Source organism: Lissotriton helveticus, chromosome 1_1 (genome assembly GCF_964261635.1).
Source record: "Lissotriton helveticus chromosome 1_1, aLisHel1.1, whole genome shotgun sequence".
NCBI lineage: Eukaryota > Metazoa > Chordata > Amphibia > Caudata > Salamandridae > Lissotriton > Lissotriton helveticus.
The window spans coordinates 1,032,060,104-1,032,087,764 of NC_136057.1; the positions used below are offsets into that span (position 1 = coordinate 1,032,060,104).

General features: G+C 48.2%; 1 protein-coding gene across 3 annotated transcripts in view; it reads left to right on the plus strand.

Moving 5' to 3' along the window:
- Positions 1 to 27,661, plus strand: part of TNPO3 (transportin 3) — a 1,288,661-nt gene that overhangs the window by 1,235,910 nt on the left and 25,090 nt on the right. For all 3 annotated transcript variants that reach the window (XM_078677788.1, XM_078677785.1, XM_078677786.1), the window contains exon 22: positions 23,674 to 23,764. In XM_078677788.1, coding sequence (XP_078533914.1) covers positions 23,674 to 23,734 — 61 coding nt within the window. In that variant the 3' untranslated portion in view covers positions 23,735 to 23,764. The remainder of the gene's footprint in view (positions 1 to 23,673; positions 23,765 to 27,661) is intronic.

Sequence of the window (27,661 nt, forward strand, 5' to 3'; positions counted from 1 at the left end):
ATGATTGTTTCCTGTATGATTTCAAGAATCTCTCCCAAAGACAGAGCTGGTCGATACCGATCATAGAGTTTATTTGGAAAGAAGGTCTGAAGATCATGGCCACTCCAAACTCTTTACCTCCAGTTTTGCCACGAGTGGATAAAAAATACAGAGCGCCTGCTTCTTCACCGGCTTGCCTGATTGGACAGGCCAAGACAGACTCAGTCATTGCACAAGCAGCTCAAAAAAGGGCGAAAAACCCATCATCTCAAATCTCCACGCCTACAGATAGAGACGGAAGACGACTCGATACCATTGGCAAAAAAGTCTCCACAATTGCAGCAACCACAGTCAGGGTTGCTAATTCTATGGCGATTTTTGGCCGATACGATAGGCAAATGTGGTCTGACATTTCGCCTTATATTAAGAAACTGCCTGAACCGGACCGGTCTGAGGCGATCAAAATTCTACAAGAAGGGGAGTGTGCGTCGTCAGAGATCATTGACGCCGCAGTGGATGTAGCAGCTACAGGCTTCAGACAATTGGCAGGAGCCGCAGTCCTTCGGAGAGAGGGATGGTTGAAATCTACATCTTTTAGACATGAAGTACAGTCCAAGGTCTTAAATATGCCTTATGATGGCGAGTTCCTATTCGGCTCGCACGTGGATGAAGCTTTGCAGGCCATCAAAAAGGATACTGAAACTGCACGATCTTTGGGCACTCTGCAGTTTCGTAAATCTTCCTTTCGTGGCGCAAGAGGAAGGGGAAATTTCTCCAATAGGGGAGGATATTACCAACAGCGTAACTACACCACTTCTCAAAACACACAGAGGTACCAGCCATACAAGCAACAGCCTTATGGCCAAAGACGTAACTCTTACACACAGCCCCGAGGAAAACCAACATATCGTGGAAGAGATAACACCAACAAGAAGTGAAGTTCACTTCCTGCCGCCAAAGTGTCCCCGCCAAAAACAAATTGGAGGAAGAATATCCCAACATTACACAAAATGGTCCAAGATTACTACAGACAAATGGGTGCTGGATGTGGTATCCAAGGGACACATTTTAGAATTTGTAAAAACCCCTCCAAATTCTCCTCCAAAAGGGCCGCCCCCAGCACATCTCAAGGAACTCTTCATCCAAATCAATTCCATGATTCGAAAAGGGGCAATCGAGAGAGTACCTCGACACCAGAGAGGGACAGGTTTCTACTCTCGTTTTTTCTTGATACGCAAAAAATCAGGGGAATGGCGCCCAATCCTCGATTTGCGTGCCCTGAACAAATTCATCAAAAAATTAACGTTCAGAATGTTAACACTCCAGGAGATCCTACAGTTTTTGGCAGAAGGGGACCACTTGGCAACACTCGACCTTCAGGATGCCTACTTCCACGTCCCTATCTTCCCCAGACACAGGAAGTTCCTAAGGTTCAGAGTGGCTGGCAGGGATTTCCAATTCAAGGTGCTTCCCTTTGGGCTACGTTCAGCCCCGAGAGTATTCACGAAAATGCTAGCACCCGTAGCGGCGCACCTACGATTGCAGGGAATTCAAATATACCCTTATCTGGACGATTGCCTTATCAAGGCCAATTCCTACGCCACAGCAAACGACCATGTCCAAAAATGCCTTTGCCTCTTTCAAAGCCTGGGGTTTTCAGTGAACCTCGAGAAGTCAGATCTAATTCCATCTCAAAGAAAGTCCTTCTTAGGAGCAACACTGGATTCCAAGCTCGCCCAGGTCTTCATTTCAAACGAAAGGCAGCAAAAGATCAGGACGATGGCAACCACACTCCTCAGAAAAGAGTACGTTTCTGTCCGGAGATTCAAATCTTTCCTAGGGATGATCTCTTCGTGCATCCCTCTCACTCCAAACTGTCGTCTGAGGATGAGACCATTACAAGAGGAACTCAGTCACCAATGGGTGCAGGTATCGGGGTCCTTCGAGGATCTCATTACACTGACGCCTCGAATGAAGGACACAATCCTGTGGTGGAGTCAGGCACGCAACCTACAAATCGGCTGTGCCTTCCTCGCAGAGGTCCCAAGATTCATCTTGACCACGGATGCCTCCCTAGAAGGTTGGGGCGCTCACCTTCAAGGGATGACGATCAGCGGCAAATGGGACGCTCAACAGAAGAAATGGCACATCAATCTGCTGGAGTTACGAGCCATTTTCCTCGCCCTAAAATCCTTTCTGGCAATCCTACAAGGCTCCACAGTGTTGATTCGAACAGACAACACAACGAGCATGCATTACCTGAACAAGCAGGGGGGCACAAGATCAGCCCGGTTGTCTCAACAGGCTCAAGAGATCTGGACTTGGGCTCTGGATCACGACATCAACTTGTCAGCGGTGCATGTTCCGGGAGTAGCCAATGTATTGGCAGATTCGCTGAGCAGATCCAAGAACAGCACTCACGAATGGGAACTGCATCAGCCGGCGCTGGATCGGATCTTCCAGAGATGGGGTCTCCCCGATCTGGACCTGTTTGCAACTTCTCAGAACAAGAAATGTACTCACTTTGCGAGCTGGATTCCCCACAGGGACTCTTGCGGGGACGCTCTCTCACTCAATTGGGAACGGATCTTTGCCTACGCCTTCCCGCCAATTCCACTCATACCCAAAGTCATCAAGAAAATGAGAAAGCAACCGTGTCGAATTATCCTGATTGCTCCACGGTGGCCACGACAATATTGGTTCACGCAGCTTCTCCTTCTATCAGAATGCGAGCCAATCCAACTGCCCAGAATTCCACACCTTCTAACAATCCAAGAAGGCAAGGTGTTTCATCCAGACCCTCAATCTCTGAAATTATCGGCTTGGCTCCTCAACACCACGAGTTTGCGCACTTGAACATTCCACAAGACTGTCAGGAAGTCCTGGCCAATGCTAGGGCGCCTTCCACAAACAAAACTTACAAACTAAAGTGGAAACGTTTCTGTGTTTGGTGCCAAACTATGAATTTGCATCCAATGACTGCGAAGCCAGAAGCGATATTACCCTTCTTTTTGCAGCTCGCTAAATCAGGTTTGGCGCACTCAACACTTAAAGTGTTCTTGGCCGCCATATCACGATACCGTCAGGACGGTAAGACTTCTCTATACTCCTCAAGGATAATACAACAATTCTTTAAAGGCTTATTTCGTATGTTTCCACCTGTACGCCGGCCACCTCCATCTTGGCATTTAAATATAGTCCTAGCACAGCTTCTTCGCCATCCCTTTGAACCTATTCATAAGGTCGATCTCAAGTTCATCACTTGGAAGGTTGCATTGCTGCTGGCACTAACATCAGCCAGACGAGTGAGTGACATGCAAGCATTCACCACTAAGCCACCATTCTTGCAATTCACACCTGACTCTGTGATACTACGCACCAACCCGAAGTACATGCCCAAAGTACCATCGGATTTTCATCTGAATGAGCCTGTGATACTTAAGACATTTTTTCCCAATCCGCAGTCACCAGCTGAGCGGACTTTACACACATTAGACATTAAGAGATGCCTTAAATTTTATCTTTCAAGAACAGCTGCCATCAGGAAGACGGATCAGCTATTTGTGGCATATGGCAGACCAAGACAAGGGTGTGCTGTTTCAAAACAGACTATCGCCAGGTGGGTCTCATCCACGATAGGGTTATGCCATCAACAAGCAGGTAAACCCTTACAGACCTTACCTAGAGCCCATTCTACAAGAGCAGTCTCCTCTTCAACTGCGTTATTTGCTGGTGTGCCTCTCCCGCATATTTGCAGAGCAGCAACATGGTCCAGCAGGCACACATTCACGAGGCATTACTGTCTGGATTCTTCAAGCGACACCGATGCCTCGGTGGGGAGAGCAGTCCTGCGAAATCTATTTCAGTAAGGTGAGCCTCTGGTGTTCTCTCCCACCTCCTTTCCACTCTTTACGCTTTCTTATGATGTTGCATTGCTTTCTGTTTATGCATGATAACTATGTTTTGGCGTATAAGAGCGAGATATTGTATTACTGCTAACTACTCGGATTCAGGCATGTGAATCTATGAAAGACACCCCAAATACTGGAGAAGAACAATAGTTACTTACCTGTAATCTGTGTTTCTCCAGTATTGGTGTCTTTCATAGATTCACATGCACCCACCCACCTCCCCTCAGAGTCTCACCCAGACTGTTATGATATAGCTGTATATACTCTGGTACACTCCAGTGCTACAAAAATCTGACAGCCTGGGTCTCTGGGGAGAATACCTAGGTGGGAGCTGTGGCCTGATTGGCTGCAGTTTGGTCCAACATAATGACTTGGATGGTCACTAATGTGGAAGTTTTTTCATTGGTAGCTGAGGCTACTTCACTTCCTGGTTTATTGTAACTGTTATTTGCTATGTACAAATGGCTTATTACTGCTTTTTTATATACCGTGGGACTCCTACTCCGACGACGGGGAATGATTCAGGCATGTGAATCTATGAAAGACACCAATACTGGAGAACCACAGATTACAGGTAAGTAACTATTGTTCTTTCACATCCCCGTCCTGCCGGCCCACCGGCGTTACCTGCGGTTCACGGTAGGCCAGGAGCACTTTCAGTTTATCGTGCTCCCGTTCGGCCTTACCAGCGCCCCACGGGTGTTCACGAAAGTGATGGCGGTGGTCGCAGCTCATCTGCGCCGGTTAGGGGTTTCAGTCTTCCCCTACCTCGACGACTGGTTGTTGAAGGCGGGCTCGCCCCAAACAGTCGTCCACCACCTTCAGATGACGGCAGACCTCCTGCACGAGCTGGGGTTTTCCATCAATGTGCCGAAATCACACCTGTGTCCCTCTCAAAAGCTCCTTTTCATCGGAGCGGTTCTCGACTCGGCGCAGTTTCGGGTTTATCCTCCGGAACGGCGGGTCCGGGATATTCAGGCTCTGATTCCCATCTTTCAGCCGTTTTCCCGGGTTTCGGTCAGGTTGACGCTGCGGCTTCTGGGGCTGATGGCCTCCTGCATCCTACTGGTGCATCACGCCAGGTGGCGGATGCGGGCTCTGCAGTGGGACCTGAAGTTTCAGTGGGCCCAGCATCAGGGCAACCTATCCGACCATGTCCTGATCTCGGAGGGCACTGCGAGACAGTTACAGTGGTGGCTTACGGACCGCGATTGGGTCAGAGGCAGATCCCTCTCCCTTCCCCAACCGGAGCACGTAGTTGTGACGGACGCGTCCCTCCAGGGCTGGGGAGGCCACTTGGGAGAGGCGGAGATCAGAGGCATCTGGTCTCCGGCGGAGTCCCGGCTCCATATCAACATGTTGGAGCTGCGGGCGATTCGCCTAGCACTGAAGGCATTCCTCCCCTTTGTCAACGGGAGTGTAGTGCAGGTGTTCACGGACAACACCACCGCCATGTGGTACTGCAACAAACAGGGCGGTGTGGGGTCGTGGACCCTTTGCCAGGATGCTCTGCGCCTCTGGCAATGGCTGGAACGTCAGGGCGTGACTCTGACGGTTCAACACCTGGCAGGTTCTCTGAACGCCAGGGCGGACGAACTCAGCCGTCGGTGCTCGGTGGATCACGAATGGCGTCTGAACTCGGACGTGGCGAACGGCCTCTTTCAGCAATGGGGAGAGCCTTGGTTAGATCTATTCGCCACAGAAGAGAACGCGCAATGTCATCAGTTCTGCGCGTTGGAGTTTCCAAGACGGCACTCGCTCGGCGACGCCTTTCGGCGCGAGTGGAGTTGCGGTCTGTTGTACGCCTTTCCGCCTATACCACTTCTGCCCAGAGTGCTGAAGAAGATCAGGCGCGACCGGGCCCAAGTTATCCTTGTGGCTCCGGACTGGGCTCGAAGATACTGGTATCCCGAGCTACTCAGCATGTCAGTCGGTCCCTCGATCCGCCTGCCCCTTCAGGAGGACCTTCTGTCGCAGCAGCAGGGGACGGTCCTCCACCCGAACCTGTCCAGCCTCCACCTCCATGCGTGGAGATTGAGCGGCGACAGTTGAGGCCATTCGACTTGCCTCCTGAAGTCTGTGATGTGATTCTGGCAGCCAGGCGTCCCTCCACAAAGTCGGTATACGCCTGCCGGTGGAACAGATTTGTGGCATGGTGCACAGCAAAGGCTGTGGACCCCCTTTCTGCCCCTCTTTCCGAGGTTCTCCTCTTCCTTCTTTCTCTTGCCCAGCAGGGCTCTGCTCTGGGCACTATCAAGGGCTACCTTTCTGCCCTTTCCGCCTTCTTAAGGCTACCTGATCAGCCATCTTTATTCAAGTCCCCTATTGTACTGAGATTCTTGAAAGGCATCACGCACATGTATCCACCTGTTCCGTTCGTAATGCCTCAGTGGGACTTGAACCTGGTTCTGACATTCTTGATGTGTGCTCCCTTTGAGCCGCTTCATTCCTGTCCTCTCCGTCTTCTCACTTTAAAGACGGCCTTCCTGGTTGCCATCACCTCTGCCAGGAGAGTGAGTGAGCTCCAGGCTCTTTCTGTTAAACCTCCTTTCTTGTCCGTCCATCCTGACAAGGTGGTTCTTAGGACTAGGCCTTCTTTCCTGCCCAAAGTAGTTTCTGCTTTTCACATCGGGCAGTCCATCACCTTACCCTCCTTCTTCCCGCCTCCGCATCCTTCAAAAGATGAAGAGCGGCTCCATCGTCTGGACCCAAAACGTGTGCTTTCATTTTATATGGATCGCACACGCCAGTTCCGGGTGGATGACCAACTGTTTGTTGGCTACGTGGGTGAGAAGAAGGGAAGGGCGGTACAGAAACGAACCATCTCTCGGTGGGTCGTCCTGTGCATCAAAGCTTGCTACTCTTTGGCTCGGAAGGAGCCTCCTGTTAGGCTGAGGGCCCATTCCACTCGGGCCACGGCGGCTACTACTGCCCTGGGCCGGGGAGTCCCTTTGCAGGACATTTGCCAGGCGGCTACGTGGGCCTCGCTGCACACCTTTGCGAGGCATTACTGCCTGGACAGTCAAGTCCGGAGGGACGGCTTCTTTGGCCGTTCGGTCCTCCAGGATTTTCTGGTGTAGGATTGTATTGGTTCGCAGACCCACCACCGGGGTTGGTATTGCTGGGGTATCTATTCTAAGGTAAGGAATCTAATACTAACCTGTTTCTTTCAGATGAACAAGTTACTTACCTTCGGTAACGATATATCTGTAAGAAACAGTAGTTAGTATTAGATTCCTTACCGCCCCACCCGTCCTCCCCGTTCTGCGAACTGATACCTAGGGTTAAGGACATCCCTTTCAGGGCCCTAGTTTCAAATGGCACCAGTGTTAGTTCTCACATGGCTCTGCGTGTTCTGGCGCGGAAAAGCTGTGTGCAAAGAACTGACGTCAGCGCGCGGAGGCGGCGTCTATATACTCCAGCGACGTCATCACGGCGCACGACGCCGACGACGCAGAGCCGCAGGGGACGCCTGCAGACGACGCCTACCGACGCGCAGGGGTACTGCTACGCAAAAGTTTCCGGATCCAGACTGACGCCTGGGGATATTCTAAGGTAAGGAATCTAATACTAACTACTGTTTCTTACAGATATAATGTTACCGAAGGTAAGTAACTTGTTCATATATTTATATATATGTTTATATATATATATATATATATATATATATACTATATATATATACTATATATATTATATATATATCATATATATATATCATATATATATATATATATATATCCAAAACACAAAGGTTTGCCTGGAGTAAGGGAGCCCACAGCAGGAAGGTAAGTTAAAGCCGCTTTATTTGTGGAGATTGCAGTGGCTGTACAGGGAGCTGCCTCACTCGTAGATTGTCCATCCCTGACGCGTTTCGTGTTTGGCAACACTTTTTCAAAGGGGCGAGGACTTGCAAGCAACGAAACAGGTGTTTGTCCCAGCATACCTTTTATCACAGGATTCTTCCCGCCTCCATGGGCGTGGCCAAGCAATGGCCTGATGGTCCTTGTAGTACTGGAGTCTTACTACAGTGAGTTACCTGTTCCGTTCTTGACAAAAAATAAAATACCACAGTGGGTTGGTGAAGTCTGTTCACTGTTCAGACACATCCGTTAATTTCTCCACAGGCTCATTCATGCTCCTATGCTGACTCGTCGAGTGGCGCGTCAGCTCGGACTGCAAAGCAGCAGGGCTCTCCCCGCGGCTCAGGCAAAAGCCGCTAAATATCCAAAACACAAAGGTTTGCCTGGAGTAAGGGAGCCCACAGCAGGAAGGTAAGTTAAAGCCGCTTTATTTGTGGAGATTGCAGTGGCTGTACAGGGAGCTGCCTCACTCGTAGATTGTCCATCCCTGACGCGTTTCGTGTTTGGCAACACTTTTTCAAAGGGGCGAGGACTTGCAAGCAACGAAACAGGTGTTTGTCCCAGCATACCTTTTATCACAGGATTCTTCCCGCCTCCATGGGCGTGGCCAAGCAATGGCCTGATGGTCCTTGTAGTACTGGAGTCTTACTACAGTGAGTTACCTGTTCCGTTCTTGACAAAAAATAAAATACCACAGTGGGTTGGTGAAGTCTGTTCACTGTTCAGACACATCCGTTAATTTCTCCACAGGCTCATTCATGCTCCTATGCTGACTCGTCGAGTGGCGCGTCAGCTCGGACTGCAAAGCAGCAGGGCTCTCCCCGCGGCTCAGGCAAAAGCCGCTAAATATCCAAAACACAAAGGTTTGCCTGGAGTAAGGGAGCCCACAGCAGGAAGGTAAGTTAAAGCCGCTTTATTTGTGGAGATTGCAGTGGCTGTACAGGGAGCTGCCTCACTCGTAGATTGTCCATCCCTGACGCGTTTCGTGTTTGGCAACACTTTTTCAAAGGGGCGAGGACTTGCAAGCAACGAAACAGGTGTTTGTCCCAGCATACCTTTTATCACAGGATTCTTCCCGCCTCCATGGGCGTGGCCAAGCAATGGCCTGATGGTCCTTGTAGTACTGGAGTCTTACTACAGTGAGTTACCTGTTCCGTTCTTGACAAAAAATAAAATACCACAGTGGGTTGGTGAAGTCTGTTCACTGTTCAGACACATCCGTTAATTTCTCCACAGGCTCATTCATGCTCCTATGCTGACTCGTCGAGTGGCGCGTCAGCTCGGACTGCAAAGCAGCAGGGCTCTCCCCGCGGCTCAGGCAAAAGCCGCTAAATATCCAAAACACAAAGGTTTGCCTGGAGTAAGGGAGCCCACAGCAGGAAGGTAAGTTAAAGCCGCTTTATTTGTGGAGATTGCAGTGGCTGTACAGGGAGCTGCCTCACTCGTAGATTGTCCATCCCTGACGCGTTTCGTGTTTGGCAACACTTTTTCAAAGGGGCGAGGACTTGCAAGCAACGAAACAGGTGTTTGTCCCAGCATACCTTTTATCACAGGATTCTTCCCGCCTCCATGGGCGTGGCCAAGCAATGGCCTGATGGTCCTTGTAGTACTGGAGTCTTACTACAGTGAGTTACCTGTTCCGTTCTTGACAAAAAATAAAATACCACAGTGGGTTGGTGAAGTCTGTTCACTGTTCAGACACATCCGTTAATTTCTCCACAGGCTCATTCATGCTCCTATGCTGACTCGTCGAGTGGCGCGTCAGCTCGGACTGCTGCTTTGCAGTCCGAGCTGACGCGCCACTCGACGAGTCAGCATAGGAGCATGAATGAGCCTGTGGAGAAATTAACGGATGTGTCTGAACAGTGAACAGACTTCACCAACCCACTGTGGTATTTTATTTTTTGTCAAGAACGGAACAGGTAACTCACTGTAGTAAGACTCCAGTACTACAAGGACCATCAGGCCATTGCTTGGCCACGCCCATGGAGGCGGGAAGAATCCTGTGATAAAAGGTATGCTGGGACAAACACCTGTTTCGTTGCTTGCAAGTCCTCGCCCCTTTGAAAAAGTGTTGCCAAACACGAAACGCGTCAGGGATGGACAATCTACGAGTGAGGCAGCTCCCTGTACAGCCACTGCAATCTCCACAAATAAAGCGGCTTTAACTTACCTTCCTGCTGTGGGCTCCCTTACTCCAGGCAAACCTTTGTGTTTTGGATATATATATATATATATATATATATATATATATCGTGTTGGCGGTAGATACATATGCTTAGCATTATCCAGCCATCTAGTGTTGGGCTCTGAAAATTACAAGTTGTTTCTCTTTGAAGAAGTCTTTGAGTCACGAGGTATAGTGACCCCTCCTCCAGTGTGTATTGCGCATGTTCCTCTGCTCCTTTGTTAGATTCTATTTTTCGGCCATCAGGTTCAGACGTCTTTATTGCAGCTCCAAAGTTTCAGCATACACCAAGGCTTTTTTAGGCTTTCATTATTCGTGACAAATTTAAAACCAGATTTGAACCACTAGTCACATTGTGCTTCAAGGCAATGACTTTCTCAATACAGCTTCCTGGCTCATTAACTCTAAAAGGAATTTTAGTTTATTGCCCTCCAGGCGACAGGAATAATTTTATTGACAAACTTTGCACCATGATGGAATCTGTAATAGTTAATGACAACTTCACAGTATTGGGAGATTTTAATTTTCATTTGGAAAACACAACTTACCTAGACTCGCAAAAATTTATTGATGTTATGGATGCGTTCGGACTTCCTTTAGTTTCCAAGGGTCCAACCCACAAGGCCGGTCATATGTTGGATGGTGTTTTTTACAACTGCGAGGACTTTGTTCTGTCACCGTCCTTTCCAGTGACCTGGTCGGGTCTCTGGGTGGTTAATTGGCGAATGAAGACAATAACAATCCCTCAGCATAGACCAGCTGCACAACAAGCCAAAGGTAGAACTTGGCTTAAAGTTCACTCAGCTGAACTCAGAGAGAGGCAGTTATGACCTCCCCATGTCAATTAGGGGAAAAGGCAGACCTAAACGCTGAGATATTTTCTGACTGGCTTAACACTGCACTGGATAAGGTAACTCCGATCATTAACAAAATAGTAAAAAGAAAAATGTCCCAACCCTGGTACTGCGAGAATCTCAGAATATCAAGACAGGACTGCCGTAGACCAGAACAGAAATGGAAAAAAAACTGAGGCAGATAAGATTATATACAAATCCAAATTTTACAAAGCAGAAAAAAGGTATTATAGAAGCCAAAACTGCATATTTTTCTAAGCAGATAAATAATGCATGTGATGCTAATAAAACCCTTTTCTCGGTTATCAATAAGCTGGTTAAACCAAACAAAACTAGCCACACCGAAGTCAAGACTTTTTTTTTTAAATCTGTTTTATTGGCATTTTTAGAAATAACAACCAACACAATCATTGGCATTAAGTATCAGTAGTAGCGTTACAGACTGCGTTCACTAAAACAATGCTAGGAATTCTGTGGAAAAAAGCATCACTTACACATGTTAAAACTACAGGACCACAATATCGTACATCAGGGAGTACATACATCAAGAATTGACAGACAACCTCCCAATCGCTCAGGGGCCCCAACTGGCCATCCCGCTAATGTCCAATCTATCTTCCAGCCCGTAGGGAATCAAGGGTGGTCAGACCGTGAGGTGGTGTCTGCGTCCCCAGTCAGGACATCAAATGTCGCCGGGCTGTTAGCGCCCTCTTCGGCAGCCATGTCGCGTGAATGTCGTCTATCTAGGAATAGGGACCAAATGTTTTTCGGCCTATTACGGGGGGCTGAGGGGGTAATAAGTCATTATAGAGTTCCGTCTGCTTACTACAATATGTCATTTCCCTGGACCATTGTGCTAGTGTAGGGGCTGGGCCACGCATCCACCCGAGGGCTACACATCGTTTAGCAAGGAGAAAGGCCATATCGACCAGTCGTCTGGGTGCCGGGCGTAAGGGCTTTGAATATCCCAATATAGCTAATAATGGGTCCGGTGTCAGTTGTGTGATATCGTTCACTTCTCTGTACACAGAGTGCCAAAAAGTTAGTATGTCAGGGCAAGACCAAGCGACGTGTAAAAAATCAGCAAGTGGGTCCCCGCACCTCTCGCAAGTAGGGCTGTCCCTCCAGCCATATCTATGTAATCTTTCGGGGGTGTAGTAAGTCCTACTCAGGTATTTAAAGTGTAGCAGCCTATGGCGGCCATTCAGAGATACCCTTCTCGTGCTCGTGCAGCAGTACTGCCACGTCTCTTCTCCCAGATCAACCCATAAGTCTGCTTGCCATGCCAGCCTAGGCTTGGTGTACTCTGCCGTCCTTTCCGAGAGAGCTATACTGTACAAGTTGGTTATTAATTTAGTAGGGGTCTTAGTGTTGACGATATAGTCATAAGCTGTGACTACAGTGGGCTCCTCCGTGTCGTCCCCCAACAGGTCCCTAAGCACATGTCTTACTCTGTGAAAATGGAAGCGCGATAACAAGGAATGGGGACTGTCTCCTGTTTCCACCTCATTCCAGCTGCGGGCTCTGCCCTCCGCAAACAGATCGCCCATAGTTTGAATTTGCCCCGCCTTCAGAGCTTCTATGACCCCTTTGTCCAGGCACACCAAGCTATGGACGCCCTCGGGGTGTAAAGCAGGCTACATGTTTGGGCATCCATCATGTGGTGCCACGCATGAATAACTGTGTTCAAGCAATCGATGAGGCCCGTTCTGCGGTCTGGGGGTCTAGCCAGTAGCGCTCGTAGGGGCGTCTGGTCCGCCACGATTGATTCAATGCGTATGTGTGGGATATCCACTGGGCTGTGATTCCAGTGATATGCGTGCGCGCTTTGCGCCGCACGATAATAAAGCTCCAGATCAGGGGCATTCAGTCCTCCCGCCACGTACGGTCGCACAAGAATTTTCCATGCCACTCTAGGTTGTTTCCCCACCCATGCCAACCGGACCATTAACGATTGCAGTTGACAAAAGTAGTGGCCCGATAACACCATAGGGGCTTTACTGAATAAGAACAAGAAACGCGGCAGCATGATCATTTTCATAAGGGAGATCCGCCCCAGCGGCGAAAGAGGCAGGGCAATCCACCTGTCGATATCCTCCTCTAGTCTAGAGATGGCCTTCCAATAGTTTTCCCGTACGACGACCTCTGAGTCCGTGTGGAGTTGTATCCCCAAGTACCGTACCGCTCCCGTAGTCCATTGGATGGGGTATTCCGGGTCAAAGGGACGCGTATCGGGCGTAAGAGGGAACATAAGGGACTTATTCCAATTAACATGTATCCCCGAGAGAGAGCTGAATACGACCACCTCTCGGAGCACCGCCGACAAGTGCACCTCCGGGTCTCTGACATACAAAAGGGTATCGTCCGCGTACGTTGATATTATCCAATTATATATGGGAAAGCGAATTCCCCCATGGCCATGGTATTCGCGCATCGTACAGGCAAGCGGCTCTGCCACCAGCGCATATAAGATAGGAGAAAGGGGGCACCCCTGTCTCGTGCCTCTCCCTATCTGTATGGGGTCCGTGGTGAGAGAACCGATACGTATACGCGCCGTCTGGGAGGAGTACAACGTGGCCAGTAGTTGTAGGAATAGCTCTCCCACACCCATGCGGCTAAGAACCTGTCTCCGGAAAGGCCATTCAACAGAGTCGAAGGCCTTTTCCATATCGAGGAAGACCGCAATCGCAGAAACCTCAGGGCGAGTATGTTGAAACTCCGCAAAGACCGTTTGGAGGTTATACGTGAGCTTACGAGTGGGAACAAATCCAGCCTGTTCCGGGGCCACCAATGAGGCCACCATGGGGCTGAGACGGTTGGAGATCAATTTAGCGAAAAAAATGTGCGTCTACATTTAGTAGCGACAAGGGGCGGTATGAGGCGCAATCCCCCGGATCCTTCCCAGTCTTAAGTATGGCAACCAGTATAGCCTCATGCAAGGTAGGCGGCATAGTGCCCGTATCAGCCATGTCTTCGCAAAGGGTAAGCAAGTGGGGAATTAGGTCAGAGTCTGCCTTGTAGAAGGCAACAGTGAGGCCGTCACAACCCGGCGCGCTACCGGCCTTCATAGCTGACAATGCCCACACTATTTCCTCCCGTTCGATCGGACGTGCCAAGAACTCTCGATGAACATTGGGGAGCCAGGGAAGCTCTATGTGCGTTTGATAGTCCTGTATGCGTTCTTCTGGAGCTGGGCTACGAGAGGCATAAAGTGCCGCATAGTAATCCGGAAAACTCTCCGCAACTTGTGCGTCTGTAAGCAACTCATCGGAGCTAGGGGACCTCATCACGGGGGTTGTCGTTCTACCCCTGTTCCGCTTAGCCAACTGCGCAAGCACCGCACCTGGGCACTCTCCCTCTCCGTATGATCTAGCTATGGCATACTTTCCTAAGTACTTGATTTCAGCGTCAGCCTCCTCGTGGAATTCCCGTAGTGTTTGAGCTATTTCTTGAGTTAGGGTCTCGCTACCAGCGTGCAAGCTTGCCTGTTCCAGTTCCTTGAGTCTGTCTTCTAAAGTGTGTAACCTATCTCTAATTGATTTGATGACCCCCGAATCTTTTGAGATGGTGATTCCCCTGATGTATACCTTGAACGTCTCCCAAATGGTTTGGAATGAGTATACAGAGCCCACATTGGTGTCAAAGAATATCTCAATAGCTGTTGCCAATTCCTCTTTGAAAGAGGCGTAAGTAAGTCAAGACTTCTGTAATATATTGGCCGACTTCTTTCAAGAGAAGGTGGTTAATATTTATACTAAATTTGCGGCAAAAAACACTGGCCACCCTCAGGTCGAGCATACACCTGATGACAGAGAAACAAAAAACTGTTTCTCCATATTTACGAACCCCTCGGAGGACCAAATAAAATACATAATCTTGTCAAATCAGGTTCCCCATATTATCCTTGCCCGCCCAACATAATGCATCTGATACCTACCCAACTGGCACCAACTCTGGGCAAATAATGAAGTGTTTGCAAGTGGAATACTTCCCACTCAGTGGAAACGCACCTCAATCCTTCCACTCCTGAAAAAAGACAACCTGGATAGCACGGAATCCTTCAACTATCGCCCTATAGCAAGACTCCCTTTTGCCTCCAAATGAGAAAATAATGAATAAACAAATCACAGAGCACATTGAAACAAATTCAATCCTAGACGAAACACAACACGGTTTGAGGAAAGAAAAATTACAGCAGTGAATCTGCCCTAATTATAGCTACGGAAGATATTCGGAACATTCTCGATGGAGTGGGGTCAGCGGCTCTGGTGCTTCTTGACTTCTCGGCGGCCTTTGATACAGTCAGCCATGAGATTCTGGCTGACCTTTTTCATTCTGCAGGAATCAAAGACACAGCGTTGCATCTCCTAAAATCTTTCCTAACCAATAGACAGCAAAATGTGGCAATGGGGATGGCTGCCTCTAGGTAGTTTTCCTTGCCATGTGCAGTTCCTCAGGTAGTTTTCCCTGCCATGTGCAGTTCCCCCGGGCTAAGCCCTGAGCCCAACACTTTTTAATCTTTATGTAACACCACTGGCATCTATTATCAAAAAAGCCTGGGTTCTCCCTAGCATCATAACTGTTCGCGCTTTACGAATACTGTATTTATTTATTTATTTATTTGCGGGCGACACCCAAATAGTGGTGTCCCTAACAAATGAAGAAAAGACCCGGGAGAGGCTTTTAGCGCCTGTATGAAGAAGGTGAGCAATTGGATGGACGAAAATTGCCTGAAGTTAAATGCATCAAAAACCAAGGTCATTATCTTCGGCAATAAACCCTCCCTCTGGACGCCAGATTGGTGTCCGCCAGAATTGGATGCATTACCCACTCCCTCTAGTAAAGTAAAGAATCTAGGTATCACCATAGACGAGGATTTCAAATTTAAAGCACAAATCAGCAAAATTACTGCTGTTTCCTTCTGTTCTATAAGGCTTATCAATAAAATAAAAAAATATATACCAGCTGAACTGCTGAAAACAGTTACCTTGGCAATGGTCATCACACGGATTGACTACTGCAACAGCCTTTACCTCACCCTCAATTCAGGATTGGTAAATAGGCTCCAGATCATACAAAATGTGGCAGCTCGTCTCGTTTTTAAAATCTCAAAAACTACATCTGCAAGAGAAGCTTTAAAACAACTGCACTGGCTACCAGTTAAACAGAGATGTAAGTTTAAAGACCGCTGCCTAGCTTTTATATCACTGCACGGTTTGGGACCAGCACAGTTTAGGAACAAACTGAAGTGGTACATTCCAAACAGGATCTTACAGTCAGGCCTGGCCAAGAAAAAAGCCAACTGAGGAGGTAGGATCTTTTTCAGATCAACAGCACAGCTTTGGAATGACTTACCTATCACTTTAAAATCACCCCCTTCCCTACTGAGCTTCAGAAAAAGCCTAAAAACTTGGCTATTCACCCAAACTGCATAAAATAGGAAAGAAATTCTTTCCTGCTCTGTTTCTAGTACTGGTTGCCCCTTCTGTCTTATTTGTTCTTTGTTTCGATAGCGCCAAGATGCTTTCGGGCAAAAGTTGCGCTTTATAGATTTTATTTACATTACATTACATTCTTTCTGAGACGATAAATCACAGATCCGGAATACAGAAACTGGCGATACCTCAATATTCATGGCACTCTACACCACTTTACTCAAAAAACAATGCACTGTACACTAATGTACCCTATGCCACTCTCCTCTGCACCAATGCACTGTGCGCCACTATACTCTACACCATTGCATTCTGCGTCACTTTACTCTGCACTGTCTACTCCCTCCTCACATCAGGGCCATATCAAACTTGCTAATGTTTAGGAAGGCTATAGTAACATGGGGTTTTGCTGATTAGCACACCAAGAAAGTTCTTCTGTTTTTCTCACTTTGAGCTAGCGCCTTGATACCTACGGGTATTTGTGCTCTATTAATCATAACTGTACACCACTGCACTCTACTCCACTGCACTCTACAATACTCTACTCTGCAGAACTGCATTCTCTGCCACTGAATTATTACTGTACTCTGCACCACACTACTCCACTCTACGCCAATGCACTTGACACCATTCTAATCTACTCTGCACCACTGCACTCTACACCCCTCTAATCTGCACCACTCTACTCGTCCAGTGCATTCTATCCCACTCTACAATGCACCACTGCACTCTTCCTATGCACCACACCATGGCACTCTGTAACCCTGCACTCTATGCCAGTGTACTCTACACAACTACTCTATACCACTCCATTCTAACCTTCACCACTTCACTCTACTCCACTTCACTCTTCTCTGAAGCAGTCTACGTTGCGCTTCAGCACTTTATGCCACTGCAATCGACGCTCTGCCACTCTTCAACACCACTACTCTATGCCACTGTACTCTACCCTGAACTACTACACTACCCTTCTCCTCTCCTCTCCATTCTACTCTGAAACAATCTACACTACGCCACTGCACTCTATGCCACTCTACGCTGTGCCACTCTGCGCCATTTCACTCTATGCTACATCATTCTACTATAAACCACTGCACTCTGTCAATTCACTCTAGACCTCTGTACTCAAAACCAATGCAGACTACGCCACTGTACTTCTACTAACCACTTTGCACCACTGCACTTTACGCAATGGTTCTCTACAACATGTTCCTCTATGCCACTGTGCGCAACGTCACTCTGCACCACTGTGCTCTGCGTCATTTCTCTCTGTACCACTCTGACCCAATACTCTGCACCTTGGCACCCTACTCTGCACTCTGGCTCTCAGCTTTGCGCCACTCCACACCTCTGCTCCCTTCCCTGTGCCACTTCACTGTAAGCCATTCTGTCACTCCACTCTAAACAACTCCCTCTATGCCACTCCATGCCAATTTGCTCCACTATATTCTATGATACACTACTTCATTCTAGGCCACTCCGCTCTGACAATCTACTTCGCTGTATGCCACTCTGTGCAACACCCTCTGTCACACTAGTCTACACCACTTCACGATAATTTATGCCACTCCACTCTACAACACTCTACTCAACTCTGACAATGTGCTCTACTCTACGACCCTCAACTCTACACCCTTCCACTCTGACACTCAACTCTCTCCTTGACATTCCATAACACTGTATGCTACTCCACTTTGCTCCTCACTCAACTCTACTGTACGTCACACCACGCCACTTCATAACAATGCACTCTTCTCCACTTTACGACACTCCACACCACTCTCCTTTACCCTACTAATGCTTAGCCATGCTGAACAGCAGTAACTCTGGTGTACAACATTACTAAAACACATTGGCAAATCCAATAGCTCCTGCATATGTGAGACCTATTGGCTTTGCCAATTCTTGTTTCATCTGGAATGGGCAGGCATAGGTGTTCGTGTCAATCTGCGGATCTCTCTATTCTGCTCTACCCCCTTAGTCATGTTTCTTTAGGTTTTGTGTTTTAAGTAGAGCGGCCTGCTGCACCCCTGATATGTTGCAGGGCTACTCATTTGGTGTGCAGTAAGTTCAGCAGCCACTCAACTTGATAATGTTCGTCAAAAGGTTATACAGTGCGAATGCCATGAGATGTTATCATGAAAATGTAGTGCACACTACTGCAACATGCACCACTATTAGTGCAGCTGGTATCACCATCTCTCCATAGGATATGCTTTTTGATCGAGAGGAAACGCTGAACTGCGATTCTCTTTGGTGCACCTGCCCGAAATTTAAGGCAAGTTTACAGTGTTCCAGCATATATTATTTCTGTTGGGTGTGCTTTAGTGAAGATTGTGAAAACGGTTTCACTATGTAGATATCTGATAGAGACATCTAGCCACATATTCCTTAACTTAGAATATCCCTCGGCGTCAGACTGGATCCGGAAAACTTTCCGCAGCAGCCCCTATTCGCGCCGGGGGCGGCGCCGCATGGCTCCGCCCTGACGTCCTCCACGGGACGTCAACGGAGCCAGATAAGCCCCTCCCAGCGCGCTGGCGCCCGTTTACTTCTTTTCTGCGTCTCAACGCGGGTCCAGGGAAAACCAGCGGTTCCTTATCCTCTTTTCAGGCTTTCTCGACTCCTTTGGCGTCACAGAACAGTGTGCGATGCCTTTGGGCTTTAAGGCGTGTGAGACCTGTACGCGGCTAATGTCTGTCACGGATCCGCACGCGATATGTATGTGGTGCCTAGGAGTGCACCACGACTCCGAAGAGTGCGACGCCTGTCGCCGGATGAAACCACAGTCCCCTTGGGAGCGTCGTATGAAGCTGCTGGATGTCCGGTCCTGCGCCTTCACACCACCGATCTCGTGATCGGGCCGCTCCCGGGGTCGTTCCCGCTGACGTCGTTCAGAGACAGGTAAGCACAAGCATAAGTCATGGAGGTCACCCTCCCGTAAACGTGACGCTGGGGCCCACTGCTCTCGGTCTCTGCCAGGCACCGGCACCCAGGTGTCGTCTCCCCCATACCCACCCTTTCCGGGCGTCAGAGCGACAAGGACCCAGATGGAGGCCTATTCAAGGGCTCTCCAGTCTTTCTTCGGGTCATCCCTTCTCCCTGGTGCGCCTTCAGGTTCCACAGAGGAGGAAGGCACTCATGTAGGGTCTTCGCCGTCTTTGTGCATCGACTCCAGTTCCGGAGTCGATACATCGTCCGTTCAGCCCACCAGTCCAGTCGCCGCATGGCCCTGTGCGGCTTCCTGCGCCGACGTCTGCTGCGGCACAGCGTTTGACACCCTATCAACCTCTTCCCTCCCCACAGGCGGAGGTCGAGTCGCCATCGGGCCATGTCCAGATCCGGTCCCCTCTGACTGTTCTCGATGTTGATGCAACGCCGTCTCGGCGTTGGTCGACGTCGGTGCTGGCACCTACGGCTCCTCTGTTCGAGGATGATCAAATCCCTCTGGGCTCACCGTGCTCTGGTAGTGTCAGTGCCCTTTGGTACAGGTGCCTAGCATTTCCGTGGCCTTCGGATCATCCTCGGGCTCCTCCACCTTTACTGTCTAGTGGACAAGTTAGCCTCCAACCGTCCCCGACCGATGGTTTGTTGTCACCCCCCAGAATGGCGACAGAGGCTAGTGCAGCTTTTGCAAGGGCTGTTCGCAGGGCTGTGGATATTCTTCAATTGCAGCCCCCTGTGGTTTCCCTGGCCTCTGATCCTTTCCTGGATCTTCTCCACATTGAAACTATGGATGTGGAGCCTTTGCTGCCCCTTGGCGGGTCTTTGTTTGACATCCTGCTTGGTACCTGAGCACGACCCTCCTCTGGTGATCCTGTTGATCGCGCCATTGCTCTCAGGCATCGTCTAGCCCCAAACGATCCTGTCTGCTTGCCCATTCACCCTGGAGCTCAGGGTCTGGTTGTCCAGGCAAATCTCTCGCTGGCTGGATACATGTGGTAGCCACATATTTGCCTCCGCCAGTGCAGGCATCCGTGCCTTGAACACGTCTTGCGTGTTCGCACGTGCTTCTTTTGCCCTTTCGGACTTAGTTGAGCTTCTTCTTCCTTCTCTCCCAGAAGGGCCCTGGGCCTAATTACATCGCCTTCTTCTTGATGGCCGGGGAATGGCACAATTTTCCCTTCGATCAGCCTTGGACGCTACAGACTGTGGGTAGGGCGATGGCCCGGTCGGTTGCTTTATGCCGCCATGCATGGTTGCACAATTGTCGATTTCCTGACAATGTTAAGGATGCTATACGGGATCTGGCATTCAATGATTGTCACACTGATTCAGTAATCTCCCGCCTCATATCTGGTCTCCTGTGATTTTCTAGCCCTTGCGGCATAGCTTCTTGGCCTTCTGGCTTCTCTTTTCCATACGTTGTATGACCTTGTGTTGAGCATAGGCAGCGTTGCCTTGTTTGTATGGGACCCTGGGATCATGACGTAATGCCCAGATGGTTTAGGCGGCTACTCCATGTTTGTCCTTATTCAGTACAGCTGGTCAGCTGGTTCTGTCTCCAGTTCCGTCCTCTGTCAGTGCCTGTCTCAAGAGAAGCCCCCTTGCCGGGGGTTAACACTTCCTTCGTGGGGTATTTCCTGGCTGTTGTGTCGCTGCTATGAGGAAGGCTTGGTACACTCCTGTGGAGCCTTCCTCACAGAGATTCTTCTCTGGATCAGTCTCTTACTCTCTTTCTGCTGTTTTGCCACCCACAGGTTGGCGTTGCTCTATTGCACTTTCAGTTGCAGTTGGGGTTTACGGTTGGCCGTAGTACTTCGTAGCTTCGGTCGAGATTCCCTACTGCGAGGCTTCTGCCTTGCCTGCCTTTCCCAGGGGCGTATTTCAGCTTCGCTGAGTTCCTCTTTATCCATGTTGGCTGCTCTTATTTTTGTCAGCCACTGTCCCTTGGGACATGTAGTTATGTTTCGTTCAGGCATAGTTCTTCCACGGCTGACGCCCTGCCATCGTATAGCACAGGGCAAAGCTGCTGCACGGCATACTTCTTCAGTGTTTGCGCATATTGTGGGTGCACCCCGGTTTGTTCGTTATTATGGGGTGCCTGCGTTCTCTCTTTCGCTTCTGCAGTAACTGGTTCTACCCTCCGCTCTCCAGGATGGGTATTGCTTTCTCGTACTTCAGCCTGTCTGGACTCGTCTATAGGCAGAGGCGTCTTCGCTATTTACGTCTTGCGCCATCCTTTTGTGTGCACTTTCCAAACAGGAGTTTTTTCCTATTTCCCTGCTCCTTTCCACACAGGTGTTTTTCACGCTTCTGCTTTGGGTTCCTGCTCTTACACTCTGAGGAAGTGTTCTCTTCAAGTTACTCGCTTTCTTGGGTGGTCTTGTCTGTACATTCCTAGACCATTAGATTGGTCCTGACTGGTTCCACGTTCGTGTCCTGCTCCTTCTCCTCGTCCGTCTAGCGGACGGGTGGCTGATGTCGCTTACGGATCTTGACATTGTCCTGTCCAACTCTGCTTCACCATAACTGTTGGTACTTATGGCATACCCTTGTCTTGTTTTATGCAACACATTCTTTTTTGATGTGTATCTTTCCTAATATTTGCTCTATGCTCTTCCCACAGCAGAGTCGCTAAGACAAGGTTACTTGCTGCATTGTCCGTGCGGTCTGCTAATGGTGCAACCTCTTGTGTGTGTCTGGGCTGCTCATGCGACCCTACAGGAGTATTTCCCTATACTTTGTGTGGTTCTGGTATTACACTAAAGGCTTATATGTATTTCTGCTACCGCTTCAATACCAGTATTACTGTGTTCTGGGTGCTTCTACTTGTTGACCGCCCTCTCACATTTCTTTGTGAAGGAGCTACTGTGTACTAGAACTAGGACCTGCCCCTATCCCTAAACAGACCATAAGAAATCTGGGAGTGCTATTTGATCAGTCACTGACCTTCAAAGTTCATGTCAACCAGGTTGCTGGTACCTGTTTCGGGGTTATTTCTCTGCTGAGAAGGGTGTTTCCTTTCCTCCCAGATCACCACAGAAAGACCTTGGTCCAGGCTCTGGTCGTCAGTAGACTGGACTACTGTAATGGCCTTCTTTTGTCAGCTAATGAAGGCCAATTTAACAAACTACAGGTGGTCCAGAATACGGCCGCGAGGTTAGTCATGAATGCTCCATCCAGGACACCCTCCCGGCCACTACTGATGGAACTTCACTGGTTGCCAGTGCGACTGCGGACCAAATTTAAAATCCTGTGTACAATTCACAAGTGCCTGATGGGGAAAGGCCCGAAATTTCTCACTACAGCCTTCCTTCCTTATGTTCCTGGCCGCTCACTACGATCGAGCAATCTCCAGCTCCTTAAGGTTCCAAAAATTAAAAAAACTCGCCAAGGAGGCAAGGCTTTGGCATACACAGGGCCTGTTCTGTGGAACACCCTCCCCCTCTCACTAAAGCTTAGTACTGACCACCTGTCTTTTCGAAAAACCCTGAAAACTTACCTTTTTTCTAGCATTTAATTCATTCCCCCCCCCCCACCACCCACTAGTACTGTCCGGGCATAGTAGCTGGTTCTTCTGTATGGCAAAGCGCAGAGATACCCCTTCGGGGGTCTATTCAGGCGCTATAGAAGCATATAAATAAATACTGAAGTGTCTTGTGTTTCTGGTACTGCCTGCACTTTCTGGCCATGGGTCGGCATCTTGCCACTGCTACCTCATGTATCTTAGCTGGTGCAGGTTCTACAGTGCTTTTTACCACTATTGTGCATACTCGGACAATATGCGCTGACTCTCTCATGCCGTTTTTGTTCTCTCTCTGGGTCTTGCTTCCTGTAGACGCTTCGGATCCTGTGGATCCATTGGACCCTAGGCTCTGTTCATCTTCTTTACGAAGCCATGGATTCTCACTTCTGCACCGCCATTTCTGGCTCTGTGCTTCTTTTTCTCTCCCCCCGGTATACACACAAATGTTTTCCAACTGATCTTTCACAGCTTGTGATGCCTTTGCCTCCCATTGTTTTTCCCTCTTTTCGGAGCTTCATGGCCAGGTGTTGGCTGCGCTGGCATTGCTGTCCCCACTGTGTTTAGTCACTTTGTTGACTCTCTGGAACTTGGTGGGGTTCAGTTGCAGACCCGCTCCCTACATGGGCATGGCTTTGGTATCTATTCTATGTTAAGGAATCTGCGGAGGTGCTGCTGCGGAAAGTTTTCCGGATCCGGTCAGACGCCTCGAGATATTCTAAGTTAAGAAATCTGTGGCTAGACTGTGTCTCTAGCAGATACATCGTTACCAAGGGTAAGGAACTGTCGGTGTTTGTTTTTTCAAAAATGCATTTTTAATAAATCCTGGAAATATTCATTGATCGTACTCCCTGTCATTGTACACACTTGCTTATGAGAAATTGTGTTCTGTTCTCTGCACTGTAAGTTTATTATGATTCTCTTTCTTTCAGCTGAATACCCTTTTGGTTTCATGTGTTTTATTTTTCGTTTTTCAGTGCAGAGGAATGTAAACCGGTTTGCTGGGCTCTGAGGGACTTCACCAGGTTGTTTCGATAACTGTATTCCAGCACTTTACCTGTCTCCAAGGTGAGTCTTGAATCCACTTGCGGGGTTCCCTTTAAGATCACTAATATTGTCTTGTATGGTCACTATTGCATCAGTAGTAATACTGGTAGCATAGGATACTTTTTGTTGAACTGAAGTAGCTCTTGTTATAGAAAATGTTGGAGGACAGTATAGTGTTTGTTATTTAAAGCAAACTCGGAACCACGACTAAGCCTGGTACATTAGACAAAGGGACATAAACCTTGGGAATAAATAAAGAAAAACAAGAAGGATCCATGTGGGAAATGGGTTACTCAGCCGACAATAAGGTGGTGTTGGAAACAAGAGGTTACTCTATTTCTAAAACCCAAAAAGTGACCTGGACTTAAAACTAGCAACTGTTTTCTGTCCTTGTTTCTTTAGAATGACCCACTCCTTACCATCCATCCCCTACATTGTTTACGATCTCTGTGTATAGCCTACTCTATTCCGCATTCAGGTGTCTCTAATTTCTGTAGTATTTCTGCAATTTGCACACAACTCACAGATCACAACCTCCCTCTTTGAAACTATCCCCAAAGCCTAACACCGAATCTCCATTTCATATAGCCCCCACTGATCACATTGATTTAGTGTCAATTTAATCTAACACAAACTGGAGACATTGGAGTAAATTAATGAAATGGTTTCTTTGATTGCTCAGGTCTAATCCAAACAACCAGTAATAACCTTTGGTTCCATAGTAGCATGCTACCTGTATGAAGGTGTGTCATTGCCTCAGGGTAGTAAGTACTGAATAAATGCAATAAGTACATTTCTTATCATTGTCATAGAACAGTATAGCTCCTTAGCAGGCAGGCATACTTCGAACAGTTACAGTAACACTCTTTAGGTTGAGTGCACATCACAGAGCACAATGATTGTTTGGCACAAAGAAATAGGTACCATTGGCTTTGAACTGCTGTAATCTGAAAACATAGAAAAGCATAAAAGAATGACATAAAATATCAAAGATAGCTTTATTCGGTGTTTGTACAAAAAAACCATAAAAGCACGTTAGTTATAAATACTCTACATCCATGTCATACATTAGGCATATTATTACTCTAGACATCCTAATAAGAGATATTTCACAAAATCCATTAAGAATATTAAAAAGCAAGTCTTAAAACAGTTAAAAAGGTTAAAAGAGTTAAGCAGAATGGACCTGGGTAGTTTGTAATGTACTATAGAAATGTAATAAGGTACAATATAATACAGCGTACAAACAATTTGTAAACATTTAACCCTCGTCCATCTGCGTCTTACTGCGTATTTAAAAAGAAAGCTACAGCAGAGGGGACCTGGGTAGTTTGTATTGTACTATAGAGTGTCATAATGTACAGTATAATACAAGCATACAAACAATTTCCAAACATTAAACCATCGTCCCTCTGCATCTTACTGCATACTTCAAAAAAGCTACCGCTGCGTGTATAGTAGGTTCATCTTGTAATAGATAAAATCTAATCAAAGCTGGTTTACATTGCCTCAATCCCCAAGTCTTGAGAATGGGTAGCAGATAGCGCTTCCTTCCCCACTCGTAGTATTTGCAAAAGAAAATGCAATGAATGTTTGACTGGGTTGATATGTCGTCACAAGGACATTTAATTAAGGAGGCAGACCAGTCATTTATAACGGGGAAAGATATCAGCCTATAAAAACAGTCTGTTCTCATCCGTGTCAGTAGCATTCTATAATAGCTAGGGAATGCCAATTCCAGGTATGGATGTAGGCCTAGCCCATGAGAAATGAGACGGTGGGAAGTAACCGTAGGTTTATTAGCATCAGTAAACCACCGCCTGTCTTCTAATAACCTAAGACAAATTTCCTTTAGAACTTTCTTGGGCATTTGCGTACAAATACTTGGTGTCGTATACAGATCTGGATGGCCAATATATAAGCATGACAGGGTACTAAAAATATAATTGGCATGGTTTAATTTTCTCCCACCAGTCTAGCACTACAATGCATTTGTTTTAGCTGTATGTGTTCATGTGATAAGGAAAAAAAAAGGAACTCAGTACTTCAACACAGTAATTCAACACCAATACTGCCGTTTCCTTGCACTAATGAGAATCTGCTTTGCCTGTGATGTGCATAAATGTCCAATTGGTACCCTTACATTTCTATTGCAAATATATAATTTAAAATGTTAATTGGCATCATATAACCACTACATTTAAGCAGCATGTTATACTTGTTCCTTTTTTTCATTTCATTTTTAGGTCTCGCCTAGGCAGCGCATATATACGTTGCTCTAGGAGATGACCATTAGAAATTGGTCAGCTCTTTTTCAGCACTCGTGCTTGTGCTGGCATCCACCGTGCGGGAGCGAGCAGCGGCGCGCATGCTAATTGGAAACCTGGTCTGCGAGCTATCGCAAGGGGAATGCCAGCACAATCACTTCTTGTTCTCTCTCTCTCCAGACTCTACCTTTCTTTTTGCTTTCATCTTTCCTTTATTTCTTCCTTGCTCCGAATTACCTTTTCCTTACCCTGGTCCTCTCCTTTCTTTTATAGGCCCCCGGCGCCCCTTTATTGCCATATATCCATCGTTCTCAGCCTTTCCTTTCTTATTTCCTGCTTTTCTTCTTCTCCCATCTCTCCCTTCGTCACCTTCCCTTTATCCCCGCCTTCTTGCTTCCTTCGTCCTAGCGTCGCCCGTTCTTCCTCGCCTCCCATCACACCCCCCCCCACACACACACACACAGCTCTGTGCCTCTCTTCAGACCCCTTGCAGCTGCGTGAATCATCTAACATTCCCTGTCAATTTTCAATTAAGAACGCTCCCCCGTCCCTCCTGTCCCTCAGGCTCTTCACCTCCCCACCCCCCCACACCTCTGCCCCCCTTTGGCGCGTGCTCAGGTAGGGTGCATTTGCTATGCATGATCTTGGAACATTCCCCCACCCCCTCCCTCAGGCCCCCCCCCCCATAGCGTGAGCACAGGTAGGGTGCATTTGCTGCTACCTTTGTCCTAGCGTCGCCCCTTCTTCCTCGCCTCCCATCACCCCCCCCCACACACACACACAGCTCCGTGCCTCTCTTCAGACCCCCTGCTGCTGCCTGAATCATCTAACAGTCCCTGTCAACATTCAATTAAGAACACTCCCCCATCCCTCAGCCCCCCCCCCCCCCCCCCCCCCCCCAGCACGTTCACTGGTAGGGTGCATTTGCTATGCTTGATCTGGGATGCTGGGGGCTGCCATGGACCGACCGTCATTTGCTGTTTGGAAAATTTTCCAGATATGGGAATTTGCAGAAAAAAAGGGTGGGAGGCCGTTAATACTCTGCAGTCTGTGTGATTGGACGGTAATAGGGCCAGCGCTCTCTGTCCGCGCGCCGGCTGCCGCCTGTTGTCTTCCTCCTGCGCTCTCCATTTTTCCCTCATTAGGAAAAGGGCCTGTTTGTCAAATAGGGACCGATCAGTGTAATGTGAAGTGAGGGTGGGGGCAGATGAGAGAAGAGGGAAGGAAGTACTGTGAGCAAACGTGCCACGGTCCAAGCTGCGCCTCGCTGCTTGGGGCAAGGCACGAGCATTGTGAAATCTAGACTTGTAGAGCACGATGAAGACAGAGCCAGCTCTGGGCCCAGATGTCAACCTGCTCGCCAGATCGTAGGGGCCTGTCACAAGGGCGCTGTCTTGATACATTTCTGGCCAGTGCTTGAAATGGCAAAATAGAAGTGCAGGTACTCTGTAGCAGAGTAACTGTTTTTTATGAGAAGTGTTGGTACTCCAATTAAAAGTATTACATTTCTATTAAGAAGTGCTGGTACACTCCTAACAAAAAACAAGCATTGGCATAGCCAATAGGTCTCGCTTTTGGGACCTTATATGTACTTACTTATGCAACACAATATCCTTGGTGCAACAACATCAACTGTTGCAAGGCTAAACAC